At 37.8% G+C, this 21447-nt stretch overlaps 1 protein-coding gene across 2 annotated transcripts; it reads right to left on the minus strand.

Annotated features, from left to right (window-relative positions):
• Positions 1-293: 293 nt before the first annotated feature.
• Positions 294-15455, minus strand: DAP3 (death associated protein 3). 2 transcript variants are annotated; one of them, XM_051993856.1, is made up of 11 exons: positions 15334-15455; positions 14020-14121; positions 11910-12018; positions 11705-11797; positions 10667-10797; positions 10240-10320; positions 9995-10153; positions 9002-9061; positions 8298-8387; positions 7889-8006; positions 294-1142 (listed from the first exon to the last, which is right to left on the minus strand). In XM_051993856.1, exons 1-11 carry the CDS (start codon positions 15430-15432, stop codon positions 1057-1059), a joined length of 1128 nt encoding a protein of 375 aa, XP_051849816.1. In that variant the 5' UTR covers positions 15433-15455; the 3' UTR covers positions 294-1056. The 2 variants fall into 2 exon arrangements, with proteins under 2 accessions (XP_051849816.1, XP_051849817.1); XM_051993857.1 differs by lacking the exon at positions 14020-14121.
• Positions 15456-21447: the final 5992 nt, after the last annotated feature.

The raw sequence follows: 21447 nt of genomic DNA on the forward strand, positions 1-21447 counted from the left end.
ATAGGTGGTGAAGATCAGAAAGAGTTATGATGAAGAGCATGAGGATTTGACAGGGAGGCAGGACCAGCAGAACCAATGGCATCAGCTGCCTTGACCATATGTGTGCCTTCTTACCACTGTACATTTGTGTCCACTCTGTATTTATGGGGGAATGAACCCATGGCACATAGATTATTTTCTAGGGACTCTACATCCTTTACCTTACCAGTCATCTGATACCAGACCATTTTACAGAGGAGGAGACTGAGGCCCATGAATTTTAAGTGACCTGCTTAAGATACAGAGGCAGAAAGTGGGGTTTGAATCCAGGATCTTTATTCTTTCTCCAACATAGATTTGCCACCCACAGTCAAGAGGGTTATGGCTGATGTGTGCTTTTGTTCCTCAGGAAGGTCTCTTGGTTCACTTCTGAATCCTTCCCTACTCCAGTATCAATCACTAAAGTCTAAATGTAAAGTCTTTTAACTCATTTATAGTCAAGAGGAAGAAGAGCTGCTTTATTGCCTTTTTTGGTTTTTTCCCCCTCTATGTAGCAACCATTCAAATCAGATATTATAAAAACCCAAGTCATATAAGCCTAGTAAGTGAAGAAAGCAAAGGCAGAACTTGAATTAAAAAAAAAGGTAGAATTTATGCATGTGTGTATGGGGTGGGCTGACGAGGAATGGAAGTTATCTCCATCTCCTGAACTGTATTGTATACAGAAAGCACAATAATCCAGCAATTCTCTTTACTGAGAACATGTAGACACCAATACAGACTCAGCCAGAAGACTAAGGCTTAGCCAGTGTTTGTCATATCATAAACCCAATGACATTTTTCTTTTAAGAAGGATCACAGGATCCTGCTTTGGAGAACAATGCTCAATGTCCACATTCTGATACGACAACAAGACCAGGGATGGAATCTTCAGCTGCTGTAGGCACTTCCAAAGGAAGCCTGGCCAGATGTGGGGTCCAAGCCCTGAGACCTGGAGCTAGCTGCCTCTGGAGGAAGACTTTCCTTCTGATTCAGAGTGACACCTACCAAGCACCAGGCCTGATGGAGATGGGCGATTTAGAGATAAGCACAGAGCCGTTCGAGCTGCCAGGGATTCGAGTTACTAAGGAAAAGCAGCTCCTTTTTTCCTTCTTCTGTGTGTGCTAGAAAGGAAACATGCATAAGGTAAGTGGCAGGTAATCATCCCTTTACAGCTTGTTGGACAATGAGCATTATTCATCTGCTACCCACTAATGCCTATTATCTTCCTTCTTGCTGCATTACTTAATCCCTAGATACTTAAGAACAAATTATCCCATTAGCCTATGTCCTTCTCCCAAACTATACCCATTCCGATTCTGACCCTGGCCAACCCCTCCTTCCACTGTGATCTCTAGAATTCCTATTTCATAGTGAACAAATTTCACTCTTTTCTCATATTTTTCCCATTCACTCACCTTCACTGAAATCTGGATTTTACCAGAAGACCCTGCATCCCTTCACTTACACCCTGACATACAGCTTCTGGGGTGGAATTAGAGTATTAATTTTCATTGCCATTTCCAGTAGGTTGGTCGAGCTTTTACTAAGTACCGACTGGATGAGACATTGCGCCAAGTGTTGGGCTTACAAACCTTTTAAAAAGACAGTATCTGTCCTTAAAAAGTTTACAATCTGTGGCAGCTCGGTGGTGCAGTGGATAAAGCACCAGCCCTGAAGTCATGAGGACCTGAGTTTAAATCTGACCCCAGACACATTCCTAGCTGTGGGGCCCTGGGCAAGTCACTTCACCCCAATTACCTCAGGAAAAACAAACAAACAAAAAACAAGCTTAAAATCTAAGGACAAAGACAATATTCACACAAATGTATACAAAGCAAGCTATAGCTTTAGTAGACAGGAAATAACAGAGGGAAGGCAATGGAATTGGGGAAAGCTTCTTCTAAGAAGGTGTGGTTAAGAGTGGAAGAGACAGTATTCCAGGCATGGGGGACAGCCAGAGAGATATATTACTGGATTAAAAAATACCTGTTGAGGAGTAAGGCACAAGAAGAATGGAAAGGTAGAAGGGGGCTGGGTTATTTAGGACTTTCAGTGTCAGAGCATTTTGCTTTTGCTCCTGCAGGCCACAGGGAACCATTAGAGTTCACTGAGGTGGGGCGATATATTCATGACGTGCACTTTAGGAAAAATCACTTTGGTTGGAGTGGGGAGAGATGGTGAGGCAGGCAGACCCAGCAGCAAGCTTGGTAATCTCTAGGGCTGAGGTGATGAGAGCCTGCCCTAGGGCCAGGGTCAGGAGAAGGGGCATTTACCAGAGACGCTGAAAGGGGAATCAGCGGGCCATGGCAGCAGATTGGATACGGAGGGTGGGAGAGAGTGAGGAATCCAGGAAGGCTCCTAGGCTGTGAGCCCCGAGGGATGGGGGAGGACAGGGTTGCCCTCTGTATTAATAGGGAAGAGAGGAGGGAGGGAAGGTTGAGAGGAAAAGAGAAGTTCTATTTGGACATATTGAGTCTAGGAGGTCTACTGTCTGAAAGGCAGCTGGAGATGCAAGGCTGGAAGTCAGCAAAGACTGGGGCAGGATGGGCAGAGCTGAGAATCCTTGCATAGGATCATGAAATCCATGGGAGCTGAGGAGATCAGCAAGTGGAATCACCCGAGACAGAGCCCCTGAGGGACACCCGCAGTTAGAAGGGGTGATCTGGAGGAGGGTCTGGCAAGGAAGACAGAGAAGGAACGGTCAGAGAGGTAGGAGGAGAACCAGGAGAGGATGGCTCCCCAGATAGCAAGGAAGGGAGCGCGAGCCATGGGGTCCTGGCTGCGGAGAAGTGAGGAGAGAAAGTGGGGGTACCTACTGTCGATGGGCTTTTTGAAAAGTTTAGCTACAGAGGCAGAAGAGATAGGAGACAGTAATTAGCAGAGATGGAAGGATCAAGTTGGAGTTTTTCGGATAAGGGAGACATGGGCATGTTTGTAGGCAGTATGAAATAGCCCAGAGACCGGGAAACGCTGAAAAGGAATGGAAGAAGGGGGAGGACAAAGGGGACAGTCCATTGGAGGGGATGGGAAGGAAGCCGAAGTTTTAGCCGTGGTGGGGAGTAAGGCAGGAACCGGGGGAAAGGGAGCACACAATAAATGTCCTTAACTTTTCCTTTAAAACGAGGCCAGGTTCTCGGCCGAGAGAGTGGGAGGAAGAGGAGTCAAGCAGGAGTGAGGGCCCAGTGGAGGTTACAAAAGATAAGTGTGTGTTGGAATCGGTCAGAACGGCCGTGATTTTCTCCACCTTCAGTTCAAAGCACTTGTGTGGAGGAGAAAGGGATGAATGGTTGGGAGTCCAAGGCTGATGCGTGGCTGAGCATAACTGGCAACATGCTAAGAGGATTAGGGCTTCAAGAGAGTAGGACAGTGTCGAGTTGAACTAGCTGGAAGACACGAGTGTTTGCAGGGAGAGGGAAGGAGCCAATCGATAGATGGTAAAGATCAAGAAGAGGGAGTCAGGATGACAATTGGAGTAATCTGTTTAGAAAAGCAGGGGTAGAGCTGATCAAGTGTGCATGTATAAGTGTACCTGCACCAAGATTTTCTATCTTATTCAAATCATGGTGATGATTGTCTCATGGGGTTCAGCACCTGGCTCACTGTTATCTTCTCCGCAAATGTTCATTTTCTTTAAATCTCTTTATTCTTTCAGTTAAACCCAAGATCATGGCCATATCCTGGGTCTCGCCATAACCTACAGATGTTCTACTTTTTTTTTATTAAAGAAAATATGATCTTCCTTAATCTGACCTTCTTTGTCTCTTATCTACCCTCTAAACTTATTCTTTGCTCTCACTCTGACCTCTGATTCCTCTACCCCTTAGTACATCTTTAGGCCATGACTCTGGCTCTGCATTTTCCTCAACTTCAATTTCATAATGACCTGTCCAAACTGTCATTAACTCCACAGTGCTTTACCTCCTTGTCCTATCATTGATCATCCCTTGCTGAACTCTGTCCTTGGATGACTACCCACCCCCTCCTCCACTCCTACTTCTGAGATGCTGGAGGAAGCTGCCCAACTGTGCTGACTAGGTACACTAATATTATTACGTGGGACTGCCTATTGAAACAAAGCAACCATTTTATTCCTCCTTGATTGATTCCCACTATACTCCCTACAGAAATTATTCCAAATCTTTTCTTCTCAATCCTTCTATCCCCACAATCTTTCAGCTATTCTACCATATGTCTTTACTAAGAAATTTTAAGCCACTCACTATGAGCTCTCTTCATTCTCTACTTTCTTTCCTTTTCCCTTTTCTGATAATGAGGTGGATGGACCTTTTTCTGGCTACGGGCCCTTTTAGTTTCTTCCTGTCTTCCAGCCAAAGATCCCATCAAGCATTCTTTCTTGAATGTTCTACCTTTTTCCCTCTCTATAGGTTCCTCCCTACAGTATACTTAAGACATTCCTAACTTGAAAAACCTTCAGTGGACCTTATCCTCTCAAGCTACTGAACTAAGTATTTCTTCCCTTTCTCAATCAAACAATAGAAAAAGCTATCCATCTTTATTAGTCTACTTCCTTATCAATCCTTTGAAATCTGGCTTCCAATCTAACTAATCAACTAGTGCTCTCTACATAGTTAATTACCAAATCCGATAGTCTTTTTCTCCATTTCTCTTGGATGCATTTTCTACTTCTGATTCTTCCCTCTTTCTCTCTGGGTTTTTGACATTCTATAACAACCTATTTGACTACCTTTCAGTTCTCTAGATCCTAGCTTCTTAAATTGTGCTTTTTGACCATGAAATTATGATCATCAATAAATGTTTGAATTGCCTATTATACACTTGTATACTTAGGGTCATGCAAAAATTTCTTGGGTTAAAAGCGCGGCAACTAGAAAAAGTTCAAGAAGCCCTGCTCAAGATGATCAAATCTCCTATGAATTTAATTAGCATCTTGATGCAGATGTATATATTCAACTCCAGTCTCTCCTGAGCTTTTCTGCATCACCATTACCTTTTGTTTGTTTCTAAGTACATGATGTAGGGATATCTCAACCTTAACATATTCAAAATAAAATTCAACATTTAACCTTCCTCCAGCCCATTCTTCTTCCCTTTCCCCAGATTCATCATCTCAGTGTTTTCCTCATTCTCTATGTCCAATCACTTGCTAAATTCTGCCACTTCTACCTCCATATCTTTCATAGTCCCCTCATTACTTATAACCTAGATCATTACAATGCCTCCCAAATTTGTCTTCTTGCCTCCTTTACCCAATCTATTTTTCACACAGCTACCAAGTAACTTGCCTTAAATTGTGATGAAAACAAGCCATGCCTTTAATTTCAATGGTTCCCTATTACATCTAGGATGAAATATAAACTCCTTTTAGCATTTACTATTCCAACTACCCCTCTCCCCCTCACCTTGGACTTTACTTCCTTTCCTTCATTGTACAGGCCACAGCAAACAAAGCAATTTTCTCTCAGTTATGCCCCCCTCATCTCCTATCTTCATGTCTTTGCAATGGCTGCCCCAAAATGCCTAAATGAACATCTTCTTCATCTCCACGTCTAAGAATCTTAGAAACAAATACCATCTTCTACCTCAAATCTTTCCTTTTCCCAACTGCTAGAGCTTTCCCTCTAACTTAATTAGTACCTATACTCTTACACTGACATGCTTTCTCGCCCTGTAGAATGCATGCTACTTGAGTAGATGCTTTTTTTATTTGTTACATTTTTGTTTCCAGTGCTTAGCATGGTGCCTGGCACATATTAGGCATTTTAAACACTGCCTTTTCTTTTGTATAAATGCTGCTGAAACTGGCTACATTTTTATAATTAACCTTTGATAACGAATCTATAAATCTCACAGATGCACGTTCTTGATGTCCTGTTCTAGTCAAATCTCTTACCGTCTTTCTCCTTTTCACCTCTAAATCCTTCATCCAAGCATTTCTGCTTCAATCTAAAAACACCTTGTGATCTTAAAAGATCTCTTCATGGCTCTACAGATTCCATCTCAGACCCCAAAATAGATCATGTTATTCTCTTCAATCTTGAAACACCTAATTTCCCAAAAGACAAATTCCAAACTGATGGGAAAGAACATATTCAGACTTTTTTGATTTTTCTTGGCTTTCTCTAAACCTTTTCCATAAGGGTAAGGGTAAAAGTGAAAAAAAAAAAAATGAAACTGTTCCTTTTATTTGATAACAGCAAAGGGGATTGCATATCAGGGTTAATGAGAATAGTTTTGTTACTCTTACTCTTTAGAAAACAAATAAAACACACCACTACCACCACAGACCAACAAAAAACCCAAACCAGCTGGTTTTGATAATGAGAGAAGGCAGGTTTTTCCAGAGAGAATTAACAACTATGTGTAAGTGGTCTGTAAAATAACTTGTACTTTTGATGGAAAAAGCTATTTATATTTGCTACCTTCTACTTAATTTCCTTTCTCTTACTTAAAAAAAATTTTTTTAGTCTTCTTTTTAAAACCATTTTCCATCAATTCCTTCCAAGTATGATTAAAACAAACCAACACATTGGCCATGTCTGGAAAAAACAAGTCTCATCCCCGAAGCTGGTCTCCTTCTTGTTCCCTTCTCCCTGCTTTCTCTGTGTATGTGTACCCACCCACCTACCCATCTACCAACCTACCTATCTCATGGACTGTGAAGACATGTGCAATTTGGCTTTTGACCTCTTCATTAACCTAAATAGTTCTTTCCAGTGTTATTTAATTTCTTAATTGCCAAATCCTTTTGAGTTATTTTCAATCTTCATATCCTTCTAGATTTCTCTCTGGAGTATTTGAAATTTTTTTTTTCTGATACTCTCTCTTTTCTAAGTTTCCACGACTTGATAAGATGCTCTCCTGCTTCTCTTTCCTTCTGTCTGTTTCTTCTCAATTTCTTTTGGTGATTAACCAAAGCTCACTGTGGTTGTATCCCAAGGCTTTCTTCAGGCCCTCTTATCTTGTTTACTCTCTCACTTGATGATCTCACCTCACAAGAGCTCAATCACCACCACTTGGCAGGTTCTATAGTTCTATGAACTCAACCCTAGAGTCTTGTACTCAGTCCTCCATCATCAGCTGCTAATTGGATATGGGCACCTCATTTTTAATCTGTGCAAAACAGAACCGAATTCATGCACTTCACAGGAATCAGACCCTCCTTGCTGTTCCTTCTAAGTGACACCCCACTACTCCTTTCTGGTCATCTGTCTCTTCTATGTCCGGAGAGTTCTCTCTTCTTCCTTGGATTCCCAATTCTTTTAAAAGCCCAGCTCAACTGCTATTATGCTGGACTTTCCCCAAACTCAGTCTTATCTCACATTACTTTTACTTGCCCCCCCTCCCTATGTATGGACATGTTTGCCCTGACACAATGTAATCAAATAGGATATGCAAAAATCATGGCGCTCTACAAATAGAAGCTACTATTTTTTATGTGAAATTCTTAAGGACAGAGAATACTTTGAGGCTGTTTGTGGTTGGCACAAAGGAGACTTTTAAATTCTACTTGACTGATTCCCATACTCAGTGCCTATCTGACCTTTCTATCATACCAAGTAATTTTTGCATATTACTTCCTGGGTATCAGTTTCCTTAATTATAGAGTAAAAGGATCAGCTGATTTTTCTTACACAACAGGACAAAAATGCTACTTGAATGATTCCCTATACTCTCAGGGAAAGGTTCTTGAATGAGCTCCCTAGAAACACTGCCCAATGGCCAGGCTGCTTACTCTCTAGTTTCCTTTCTAAATAAAAACATTAAAGTAAGAATTAGGGACTGAAGGAAGGGAAGATGAAAAATAAACTACAGGAGCAACAATAATCTTATTTAGTATGTTAATTTTGTAGGCCAAGGTCCTGGAAAGTAGACTGGGTCAGCTTACCTTTCTCGTGCTGAAGCCATCTGTTTTCCAAATAATACTGAATACAACTTTCAAACTCTTTGGGGGTGTAATTGTAAACTTGAATGGGAACAAAGGGGTCTAGGTCATCAAAACCTTCCTGGAAACAAAAATAATAAAAACAACACAAGAAAACACAATTTTAATTACATGACATGCTTTAAGGAGAAAATGAAAATTTACTTCTTCATGGGATAAACTCCTACTGACAAAATTACAACAATTTGTTTAAAATAAAGAGGAACTGGGGCTTGAGACAGAATGAATGAGTAAGGAAGCAACTTAATTAGAACAAAGCATCACAGGCTTTAGTATAAGAGGTGAACTCTGGAGATCACTTTTATGACACATGAAACTTTTTATCCATAATGAAGAGGTAGCTTTTATTTACCTTTCCTAGCAAGTCTTGGGGCAAATAGGCAGCTCTGGGTTTAAAGAGAGAGCCAGTCTGGCTCAGACTCATCACGATAGCCCCTCCATGCTGGAACAAAGAAGGAAAGAGATGAATTGTTTTTGATCCAAGGAGAAAATACAGCTTACTTATGAGATGATGCCACACTTCCCTGTATTGCATTATCGTGACCTATATAAAAATAGCTTGGGGATAGGCAACAACATTTCCAGGTTCCAATTCTGCTCCTAATTTATTGTGATACTTTATAAAATCACTGAACTGGAGGGGGAACCAAGAAAGCTATCTGAACAATGTTAGTCCAACAGCCAAATCATTCACTCCAGTTTAATAATATGGAAAATAGGGGTCCAAAGACTTGAATTCTGATTTAGAGTTTGGATCTGGTATTATAGGATTCTATTCATCAACCACCAAATTTAACCCTCTGATTTTAAAGTTGAGAGAGGCTCAGAGACCAGTTGTCCAGCCATGGTCACAGAGCCATGTCCGAGACAAGATTTGAACTCTGTTCTAACTCTAAACAAGCCACTCACACATGCTTCTATTATGAGAAGAAGTTCTTGGTCATAATATTAGAATTAGAGTAATGTTATTAGATGGGGCTATGGATTATTTAAAACATTAAAAAAAAAAAACACAAGGATAATAAGCTAGTGGGATGGCTCCTCCCCTGCACTCACCCAATCATTGTTCAACATCTTCTTCATATTATGAACAAGTGTCAGCTCCTCTGCGGCAACCTGCACAGGTAACAAAAGACAGATTATCTTATACCTGTTGTTAATTTATTTGGAATAATTCAATTGATAATAGAAAGATTTCCCCCTGCTCCATTAAAAAACCAAAAAAACCCACCAACAAGCTTTTCTAACAAGATAAGCTTCTAGTGTCTGTACTGGACTTGAAAACAGATGCCAGGGCACTTTTGAGTTTCATTAAACTTTTGGAGGGACTAGAGATTGGGGAGAAGGCCAACAAAAAGGCAGGAACAGCACTTGTGCACTAAAGCCAACAATTCTTTCTTTGCACATTCTCTAGACCAGGAGTTCTTACTCTGGTCCATGAATTTGGATAGGAAAGATTACACCTTATTTCAGTCTAATTAGTTTCCTTTGTGATTCTATCTATTTATAAGGTCCTAAGAAGGGACCTATTGAGTTTTTAGATTGACACAATGACAAAAATGGTTAAGAAACATGTTTTAAACTAATCATACTTCTTGTAATATTCAGAGTAGACTTGGTGATAAGGAACAGAATTCCTCTTTCTAAATCTACCAACCACAGTACTTGCTGTAATAAATGCTTGTAGAAATATGATGTTTAAATGAATTAAACTAAAACTACCTCCTAGTTTTGACAATACTTTTTATCAATTTATAAAACTGTCCTTGACTTTATTCAATCTCTAAAACAGTTTTCTTAATTTTATTTTTCATTATTGAGGTCTTTTATCCCTCTTTTTTTGACTAGTAGTGACTTATAATGAGTTAGTGCTTGCCATTTCTGGAGGTATAGGATCTTCAAACTTTACTAGTTGCATTGAATAGTCATTCACAGATTACTAGAGCAGGAAGGTACATCAAAAGATCAAGACCACATCCCACCACTGCGTTTAAGATCCTAGGGTGTCAGAATTTAGAAATGAAAGAATTGAGAACAAGATTTTTCTACCAGGCTTTTATCTTCTTTTTTCAATGTGGTCCTCCCCCACAGAGCATTGACACCATCCACTGCCACCAGAAGGCGGAAAGAACCGGAAGAACTTTGTCTCTTCAGTTCTTTCATCACAATCCCAACAGCATCACTGGCATTTTTGACTCTAGTTAAGCCCTGTCAGAGACAGAGTTAGAGTCAGAGATGAAGTTTTCTTTGGTTATGAGAAAGAGCAAGAAGGAAACTGTATGCCCTTTGTTTACCTGCTCAACTACTTCTCCAAGGGGTCTGCCCTCTTCTATGCTGTCCCTTTTGTTCCAGATATACTTCTGTTGGATTTTGATCTGAAAAAAAAAAAAAAAGTCTTTCAGGCTAAGAGTGAATTTGAGTGCAGCTGAGCGTGGGCTACATCTCAGTCTTTGGCTTTTCTGGTTATGATTGAAAAAATTTACTCAGCCAACTCTAGGCAAAACTGCTTCTCTGCAATGTAGGCAAAAATAATAATTGTGAACTTACTTTTAACAGTTTACACAAAAGGAACTGAAACTGTGGCATTATTATCTTTGTAGATTCCTCTTAAGATTATCCTTTGTAGATTCCACCCATAGGAAGTTTATATATCAAAGTTACACAGGATAAAAAACAGATTTAAAAATATTCTAAATTAAAGTTGTAGGGGGTTTTAGTGACCTGGTTTAGAAACTGCTCATTTGAGGTTTTGAAATTCTTTAGCCAGGTTGAAGCTTTCACAGGTTGATCATAACGTTCTTTGTTGTAGGTAGACTGCAGAAGATCTGGACAATTTTTCATCCAAGAGTGAGCTATAAGAAGTCACAAGAAAGTAAAGTAAGAACCTGACCAAAATGAGTTAATGACTACTGCATAGAATTAGTCTCTGCTGCTTTCATTCTGGGGAAACCACTTTATTTTCTGATTCAACTATATTAGCAAGTCTCCCATTAAAACATCTTTGGTTCTTCTCAGAAAGCACTATTATCTTTATCACCACCTTTACAAAGAACTCAACTGAGCCACTTGAGGGATAAAATGATTCCTGTTTTTTGGGAAGTTTACCAGTTAAGCCAGATTAGGTGGATGAGATAGCACTGAAGGAAGACCTGAAGTAAATGTAGATAAAGGGAAAATTGTAGAGTTCAAAGAATACTAGACTGAGTAAAAGGATGTGAGATCAAAACTTTTCGATGCATGGCTCTGGACTAGTCACTCAAACTCAAACTCAAAGTTTTCTCATCTGTAAAACGCAAGGACTGAATTAGATAATAGCTAAGATTCTTTCTGGCTCTATGTTCTGTGATCCAAATGTAGGTCCATTAAGTCTAAAGGGTGGCGTGTATTTGGATTGAATCATCCTTTTCACTTTGGCAAAAACATGCCCCACAACACCACTCAACCATTAAAAAAAGAAAAGATACTAAAAAATGGTATGTCATGGGAACCAGGCTAGATAGGGGCAGCTGAACAGGTTGGGATTCATCCTCCCAAGCACCAACTATCATACCGTGATGTTGAAGGACTTTAGGGAGAATCTGTCAACATATTTCCCACAATACGCAACCTGTTTAATTTTCTAGTGTTGGAGAAATCATGACAAAAGAGCTTAGACTCCTCTGCCTACTCCCTGAAGAGGAAGCCTTCTCCTAATGCTCTGGCAGGAGATTAAAACCACAGGGTGACAGAAGAACAGAGAGCAAGATCGGAAGCACCTACCATCTGGAACATGCATTATTAGCCAGTCCTGTTTTGCACAGAAATGCACTGCATGGCAAAGACTAAGAGTTTTTCCTGTGCCCTTTTCTCCATCTGAAGAACCCTTTGTCAAAGAAAACACTAGGCACAAGAATCATTTCAGTTCACAATAACAATCTCCTACTTTCTTTATCCCTTAGTTCCTAGAAAGCAGTCAGAAGGATACAGAGGACATATCGGATAGCAGGATTGGCAAAGTTTGTATTTTTCAAGTAGTGCAGGAGCTCTAGGGCTGGCTCCCGCACCATCAGGCAGGCTTCATTGAAAGTCTTCACCTAATGAGGAGTGGAAGAAACAAAGAATTTCTCACTTGCGGACAAAACAATTTCAACAGTATAGTCGAAGTAAATTCTGTATTATATTTTTATATTGATCCAGATCATAAAAGAGCTGAAGAGGAAAACACTTCATAGTAGGTACTGAAATAGCCAGTCCCCGATTATCCATATTGGGGGTAAGAGGAGGAAAAGGAAGATGGGATCAGGACATCCCATGTCCTATGGGACCTATATGAAATGAAACCTATAAACAATCCAGATGCACTATTCCAATCAATATTTACCACCTCTTTGTCCAAAATTATCCTTAGGGCCTCTCAGAAACAGATGTAAGCAGTGATAGCCACTGACATGCACCAAAGACAATATGAACCTGAGGAAGGGCAATGTTTGTAGCCAACAGAATTTTCTCTGCAAAGCCAATTGGTCCACTCCAAGACTGGGCTTGTGCTGCTAACCTGACTGACACTCTTCTAATCAAGACTAAGTTGCAAAAATTCTAGAAGCCAGAAAACAGAGATAACTGTAGCACTGAAAAGAATCAGTCTCTGAAACTGATCTTGATTTTATTCCTCTACATTTATTTAAAATATAAATTTCCCCAAACAACTAGAAAAGAACACATAAATAATTCAGTTTTATCTGTATGCTTTTAAGAAGGAAAAATAGCAGTTTATTCATTTAGATCTATGTGAATTGGTTTTTTATTATAATTTGGGTCACAACAAAATTAAGTAATCTATAGTCATGTAACTGACCAACAAACTAAGCATTTCAACATTGAGAATGGTTTTTTAAAAATGAACCTCAATGAAACTATTTATTTAAGGGAAGGGAATGGCTGCTGGGAGTAGTTCTGACTACAATATGTATCTCCAAATAATAGCCAATATCTGACTTAAAATGAGAGTCATATTTAAGCAAAATAAAGAATATTTCTGTGCCCAAGGATATCATGAAGAAACACCAAAAGATTAAAGGTAGGGGCCTTATGCCTGTGTATAACATCTGGCCATGAATGTCAGAATAGTGACAGCTATAGCTGTTATTTCTTATTCTGAGCTGCTGTAGTGTCAATGGTATTTTGCATGACAAATGTAGAAAGCTTCTAACACATTAATTATTTCACTAATAAATTAGAGTTCTTACATATTTTTTATCAGCGTGGGGGGGTGATAACTAGCACCCCAGTAAAATATTGACAAATTAGTCAAGATCCTATGTAGGGATCTAGGATTAATTCTCTCTTGGATGAAGTAATAACACAAATAAAACAACACCAACGATTTTATAACACTTTAAGTTTTGTAAAGGGTGTTGTATTTTTTTTTTTTTTAACATATTTGGTCCTTAAAACAACTGTATGTGTTGTTTTACTATGTTCATTTAACAGAGAGGGAAACAGGTTCAGAAAATTATGTCATCACACTGGATTTGATCATGGTCATCCTTTCCCAAGTCTATCACTCTTTTTACTGTAACATGTTGCTTCTCTAAGAAGTCAACTTGTAATAAACTATAGACAGGAAAAACCTAATGAAGTTAATTTGAAAGTTAGTTCTATTTGGCTCTTGGAATATATGTTATTTTCCTCCCAGCATCCCTAGTACAACAAGCTAGATACTCATTGGAAACACAGGAATGGCTAGCCCACAATTAAATATTTGCTTCAGATAACATGAAGTTACTATTCTATAATGGGAGATAAGAATCTGGGTTCAGGTCCCAGTTCTAACACTTTGTAATTATGGAATGTAAGAAAGAAAAGATAATTAACTTGTGTATTAGTTTTCTCACCTATATAATGAGACTGCCATTATTTACCTTACAGACTTATTATGAGCAATGAGTTTTCCAACCTTCAAGTGTAATATGATTGAATTATTATGATTTCTTTTCCTCAGGTTCAAGTCTCGTCTTTCCTCCCTTGCCCTTCCTTGCTGTTCCTTTGGTTCCCCAATTTCATCTCCTCCCATCCCAATCCAGTGCCTCAAGCACCTGCATTCCAAAACGAGGGGGAAATCCATGTGGGAAGATAGTCTTCACTTCTTCCAGAGGAATGTTGTAATGTTGAGACAGATGCTGTTCCCCATGCTTGGCCTGGATAGGCAAAATGAACATTCAGGATCAAGGATAGATGGAAAAATGGGGTATGTTTAATCAGCAGACAAGTGCCCTGGAGAAATGGGGGGGACCAAGGTGGAAAAACAGAAATTTCACACAGTGATAGCAGGTACTTGGACTGCATGACTAAAGATATTATAAAATGCTGGCTGCTGTGGTCAATCACAAAGTGTATTAGCTAGTGATAGTCTGAATGAAACTAGTTGCCCAGCAACACAAACCCTACACGTGGGGTACGAAAGACAATTCTTGCCATCTGGATTCTTCTGGGCTGAGTACAGAGATGCTCTAGTCATGTGACAAGATCATCTGCATGCTGCTGTTTCCATAGAAACCCCAGAGGAATCAGCAGAGAAAGGGACTCCAATTACTGAGGAAACTGAAAGGCACCTTTAAAGGCTGTTCATTTTATTTCATTTTGTATTTGTGAGAAAGATGAGGACTGAAAGCATGAGAAGTATGTACTCTATATAAAGATCATATTCTGAGGGATGGAGATATATATATTTTTTCCTCTCTTTTTCTCTATTAACTTAGGTTAAAAAGATATTTTGGATGGAATGCAATAGGGAGGAAATGCTATTGAATGTCAAATTTTTCACATTGAAGAAGAGACCACATAGCTCATTTTATTATGAGCAACAAAAAGGGGAGGAAGAAGAAAAAAGAAACCAATACTTACTCTAATGGGACCTGAACTAGGAATGCAGCATACAAGACCACCACAATTATAGCTTTGTCAAATTTCCCTAAATGGTCTAGGATGTCACGTTGGAGAGGGAATCTCCAAAGAGCTCTGTCCTGGTAATATTATAGAGAGGAAAAGGACAGTAGTTGGAGGATAAGGAAACTTAGATTTTTTTCTTTTGTCATCCATGTGACCCAAAGTAGGGCATTTAACTTCTGTGGGCTTGAGTTTTCACTTCTGCACAAAGAGAAAAGTCAGTGAACTGACATCAACAAGAATTTATTGAATTCCATTACAGAGATCTGGGTCTGGCACTGAAGGATATGAAATTAAAATTTTACATCTGCAACTCATTACTCTTCTAAGTCTTTGGACATACTGTTAACTCTAAATCAATTTTTTCACCTATAAAATGAAGTAGTTAGGCTTCATAATTAAGCTATTATTCTAAACATCACATTCTGCACACAGAGACTAAATCAGAAACAGAGGCAACTCACCGGGTCACTTTCCTGAGTTCTAGAAATGGCTCTGGATTTTTCACCTGGAACCTGGGCATCTAGACCGACAGCAATGCTTTGCAATGCCCTGATGTTCATGTGCAGTAAGCGTCTGGGTCCAACTGAAAAGGAAATTAACCAGTTGTAACAGTCTGATCACCAATGGGCATTTTATGCCTGCCGAGCTAGCAAAATGTCACCATGGTATCAAGGTGAGAATGATGTTTGAAGTTAGTGGGAAAAGTCTTCACTCTTATTTGTATTTGTTCTGTAAGTTTTCCCTGAATTACTGTCACTTCTTTTGATTTTTTTCCAATCCATGTGCTGCCATTTTCAGATTTGAATCATACCTAAATAAGTGATCCCATTAAGAATAACTTAGGGAGCATAATATAGCTATTAATGCCTCATTGCTGGGAATGTCCTATAATGATCTTGCTTACATGATGAATGGTGTCTACAACTGGGCAATTTGGAACTGTCTAGTAATCCATAATCACCTCAATTATCAGGGGACAAGTGAAATATTCTTTGCTATTTGGTATTAAAAATTACACTTTTTGCATCGACTTCCTTGCTAGCTGTGCCCTAGTAAAAAAGAATCTTTCATCAAAACCATGCAATAAAGGAATATCTGAAGCACCTAGCTAAGTGAATACAAACTATTCTGTAGGAAATAAACTCTAGAACATTCTGAACATATTATTAGAAGAGGCAGAAGATGTTAAGATTTCAGGCAGCAAATTTCAAGGAAAGTGTCAAAAAGAGAATCTTTTGCTTGAAGATAATAGTGATGTTCAAGCAAAACACTGTTCAAAAATGAGTGGCATGAAACTGATAAAAATGCAAACAAAAAAAAATTAAAGATAATCTAATCCTAAAGAATAAATGGGTCAAAGAATACAGAAACAAAAATTACATTAAAAAGAATGACAATGAGACAACATACTAAAAACCCCACTCAACTAAAACTAGAAACTGTTTTAATGGGGAAAAAACCTCAACTTAATGAAATAGATAAACCACCGGCTAATTTGATTAAAATAGGGAAAGAAGAAAACCAAATCATCCATATATAAAATGAAAGGTGTGAATTCACCAACAATGAAGAAGAAATTAAAGCAATTATTAGGAATTATTTTGCCTAATCATATACCAATAAATCTGACAATCTAAACAAAATGAATACTTTCAAAAATATAAATTGCCCAGATTAACAAAAGCAGAAACATGTGATGTGGATATCTAAACCAGGAAGAGCCAAAATGTAGAAAGAAAATTATAGATCAATTTCTCTAACAAACACTGATATAAAACTAGCAAATAAATGACAGCAACATATCACAAGGATTATACACTATGACTAGGTGGGATTTATAGCAGAAATGCAGGATTGCTTCAGAATTAGGAAAACTATCAACATAATTGACCATATCAATTACAAACCCAACAGAAATCATATGATTATCTCAATAGGAAAAAACCTTTGACACAGCATAACAACCATTCTTATTAAATATACTAGAAGGGACAGGAATAAATTAAGTTTTCCTTAAAATAAGTAGTTATCTATCTAAAAAAACAATCAGCAGACATTATCTGTAATGCCAATAAGATCTGAATGAAGCAAGGATAATCTATTATTACCACTATGCTTACTATAGCAGTTGAGAAGAATAAACTGAAGGAATTAGAACAGGCACCGAGGAAACAAAACTATTATTCTTTCCAGATGCTATAATGGTTTACTTAGAGAATTAATTGAAATAATTAACAATTGCTTAAATGATGAGCAGGGTGATTCCAGAAAAATCTGGAAAAGACTTATACAAACGATCCAGTGAGATGAGTAGAACCATCAATATAAAGTTCTAAAACAATTCTAAAGAACTCATGATGAAAAATGCTATCTGCCTCCATAAAAAGAACTGATGGAATCTGAATGCAAATCAAAGCATGCTATTTTTCTCTTTCGGTTCAAGTTTATTTTATATGATTGTGTATATATATATCTCAGATTACTTACCTCCTCATAGATAGGAAAGGGAGGAAAATAATTTGGAAATCTAATAAAGTTTAAAAAAAGTTAACAATTGTTTTTACATGTAATAGGAAAAAATAAAATGTTATTTTAAAAAATTAAGTATGATACGATAGCTAATGCCCAACAAATTACAGGCTAACCTTCTCTAATGCTTTGTATCTTTTCAATCCATGTCCTTAACAAAGGAAGCACTATCTGTCTATATAAGATTATGTCACTTCATTAACCCAAATGATACTGATCTCTTCCTGAAAAGCAATGAGACTAAAATGTTGATGAATATTCTAATTTTTATTTTAAGTGTTACAAATTTTGGAAACCAAAGCCTAGTAATTTGATTGGAGTTTGAGAATAGAATGCAAATTCAAGCTTAGTTTTAGAATAGCCTCGAGCAATTAATTCATTTAAGTTTTAGGGAGGAAGTTAAGATACATCTAATTTTACAGGGGTGGGGGTGGGGATGAGGGGTTGTGATCACAGGTTTTTTCAACTGTGTGTGTATATATATTCAGAATATAGACAGACACAGCATAAATGGGAAATTCCTCTCAGAGAAAAACTGCTCTATCAATGCAGATCAGCACCTCTTCTGCAACCTACAATTTAAAAATGTGCTAGAGCAGCCTGAAGATGGATAATTTACCCAGGGTTACAGTCAGTATGTATCAAGAAGCAGAACTTGAATTTAGCTCTTAGTATTCTAATACAAGCTTTAATTCCCTATTCTATTATGCCTCTCATTTGTAATCATACTCAATCAACTTTTTCCCCAGTGGTACAGAGCACAGTCTAAGTCTTTTATCACTACTGTTATCACCAAAATGAACAGGATATTTTGAAGACAAATGAGATAAAAAGTCTTTTGTTTTCTCATTTAAGAATCTGTATATTTTTTACATAGAAAGGGCTATATTAAGTGTGATGGGAAGCTACAAATGTAGATGAACTTGTCCCTGATCTTCAGAAGCTTATAGTTGAAAACATCCTCCTAATTTCAACATGGATCATGGGAGCAGATTAAAAACTGAAAGCGTATTTAATCCAACTGTCTCATTTGTAGTTGAGGAAAAAGAGATGAAGGGACTTGTTCAAAATAATGTAGATAAGAAGGGGTAGAGACCAGGCCCTTTAACTACAAAGCCAGAGCTCTCTTACACCACTCGGGATACTGGCACCCTTTTAGTTTCATGGTTTGTAATCGCATAATTTCTTTATCTCAAGGGTCCTCAAACTTTTTAAATAGGGGGCCAGTTCACTATCCCTCAGACTGTTGAAGGGCTGGACTATAGTAAAAACAAAAACTTTGTTTTGTGGGCCTTTAAATAAAGAAACTTCATAGCCCTGGGTGAGAGGGATAAACATCCTTAGCTGCCGAATCTGACCTGCGGGCTGTAGTTTGAGGACCCCAGCTTTATATTATAGTTTCATAGTTTTAATCCCATAATTATTTTGTTATATTTATTATTATTTATATATTTATTATATTCCCCAAAATATTTTATATTTATATTTTATTCCACTTATCAAATCAGTTTTACCATCCTGCCAATTCTGCTGTAATGTTTTATAAATTTGCTCTCTTCTCTGTATTTTCACTCATTCATAACTACTATCATCATTTCAGCCTAGATTGTTTTATTTTTTATTTTATTATTTTTTTTTTAATTTTAAATTTTATTTTATTTAATAATAACTTTGTATTGACAGAATCCATGCCAGGATAATTTTTTTACAACATTATCCCTTGCACTCGCTTATGTTTCGTTTTTTCCCCTCTCTCCCTCCACCCCCCCCCAAGATGGCAAACAGTCCTATATATGTTAAATATGTTACAGTATATCCTAGATACAATACATATTTGCAGAACCGAACAGTTCTCCCGCTGCACAGGGAGAACTGGATTCAGAAGGTAAAAATAACTCGGGAAGAAAATAAAAAATGCAAATAGTTCACATTCATTTCCCAGTGTTCCTTCTTTGGGTGTAGCTGTTTCTGTCCATCATTTATCCATTGAAACTCAGTTAGGTCTCTTTGTCATAGAAATCCACATCCATCAGAATACATCCTCATACAATATCGTTGTCGAAGTGTATAATGATCTCCTGGTTCTGCTCATCTCACATTGCATCAGTCCATGTAGGTCTCTCCAAGCCTCTCTGTATTCATCCTGCTGGTCATTCCTTACAGAGCAATAATATTCCATAACATTCATATACCACAATTTACCCAGCCATTCTCCAATTGATGGGCATCCTTTCATTTTCCAGCTTCTAGCCACTACAAACAGGGCTGCTACAAACATTTTGGCACATACAGGTCCCCTTCCCTTTTTTAGTATCTCTTTGGGGTGTAAACCTAGTAGTAACACTGCTGGATCAAAGGGTATGCACAGTTTGATAACTTTTTGGGCATAATTCCAGATTGCTCTCCAGAATGGCTGGATTCGTTCACAACTCCACCCTAGATTATTTTAAAAACTAGCCTTGTAACAGGTTTCCCTCTGACCCACCTCTAATCTACTCTTTCCTTCCTCCACAAAAGCTGGTAGAATAATTTTCTTTAAAATACTATTTTCTTGTGTCACATGCTCTTTTTGACACTTCTTCCTCAGATATCTCATTTCCCAATGGCTTCACTCATTTTGGACTTTTTCCCCACCAACCAAGTTTTTCAGCTTTCTTTTATGTGTAGTTTTCTCCATTCAAATGTAAGCTAATAGAGGATAGACTGTTTTTTGTATCCCTAGCATTTAGCACAGTGCTTTCCATATAAATGTTTCTTGTCTATTAACAATCTGGAATCTATGGTGGTTCTTTCATTTCTGTCACATCAACTGGCACTCTACTTCTCTAGCCTCAGCCGATTACCTCTTATTATGTTCCTGCCACTCCATTGTAGCCTGATCTTACTATATCTGCTATATATAGCTTAGTAATTCCTGTCTTCATAGCTTTATTTATGTTGTTCATGAGACTTAGATGTCACTTCTTAATTTTCATCTTGTTTCTTTTCCCAATCCATGCCCAGTAGTAGTTCAATTACAGAAGCCATCCTTATTTAACTGCTCTATTTTAATGACTCCTTATCTTTGATCTTTGTTACTCTAAGTATAGTTTATCCTGTTATCCCACAAAGGAATACATAAGAGATACATTTGTTCTCCTATTTCTATTAGAGACTTACTCATACCTATAAACAGCTATCTTTTCCCTTTTTCTTCTTACATGGGATACAGAGATTAAATAGATGCAGGGCTCAGGAAAATGAATATAAGACTAGCATGCAAGTACAATACAATAATGCTGGGGGCCATTTAATAGAGTCCTCTGGCAAAAGCAGAGCTTCTAAACATTTCTAACTTATTTTAATGAAAATATCAATCAAAACAAGGGGAAACCAATGAAGGGAATTTCTAGCTGGATCTGATTCTCAATCAAAAAGAGAAATCATTTGCATGGCAGATCTTTTTTTTTTTTTTAAATAAAAGCTTTTTATTTTCAAAACATATGCATGGATAAAATTTCAACACTGACCCTTGCAAAACCTTGTGTTCCAATCCCACTCCTTTCCCCTTTCCCCTTTCCCCTATCTTCCCCCAGATGGCAAGTAACACAATATGTATGTTAAACATGGTAAAAATATATGTTAAATCTAATATATGCATACATATTTATACAATTATCTTGCTTTGGCTGGATCTTATATATAAGAAAATTAAGTGGAGTCTAACATAACTATGTTTTGGGAGAACACATTTCAAAGATTTCAGAGAAAGGATGGGTAGGATCACTTGGCCTAAATTGTATAAGGAAAACTAATTCGGAAGAAATAGAAAGTTTTTAGGAATGAAATTCTAAAGATGAAAAAGAAAACAATTCCAATGAAAAGGAAGAGAGAATACAAGATAACTAGGATAAAAAAATAACTTAAAGAGATAAGGTGGTGCTGCTCAAATGTGCTTTACCCCTGTATGGTTTTTTGGTGGTGGTTGTTGTTATTTATTTATTTTTTTTGAACAAGGAGCATGGTTTTTAGATAGTTTTTTAAACTTTTTTTTTTTTGCTGAGGCA

This window comes from Antechinus flavipes, chromosome 4 (genome assembly GCF_016432865.1).
Source record: "Antechinus flavipes isolate AdamAnt ecotype Samford, QLD, Australia chromosome 4, AdamAnt_v2, whole genome shotgun sequence".
NCBI classification, from domain to species: Eukaryota; Metazoa; Chordata; class Mammalia; order Dasyuromorphia; family Dasyuridae; genus Antechinus; species Antechinus flavipes.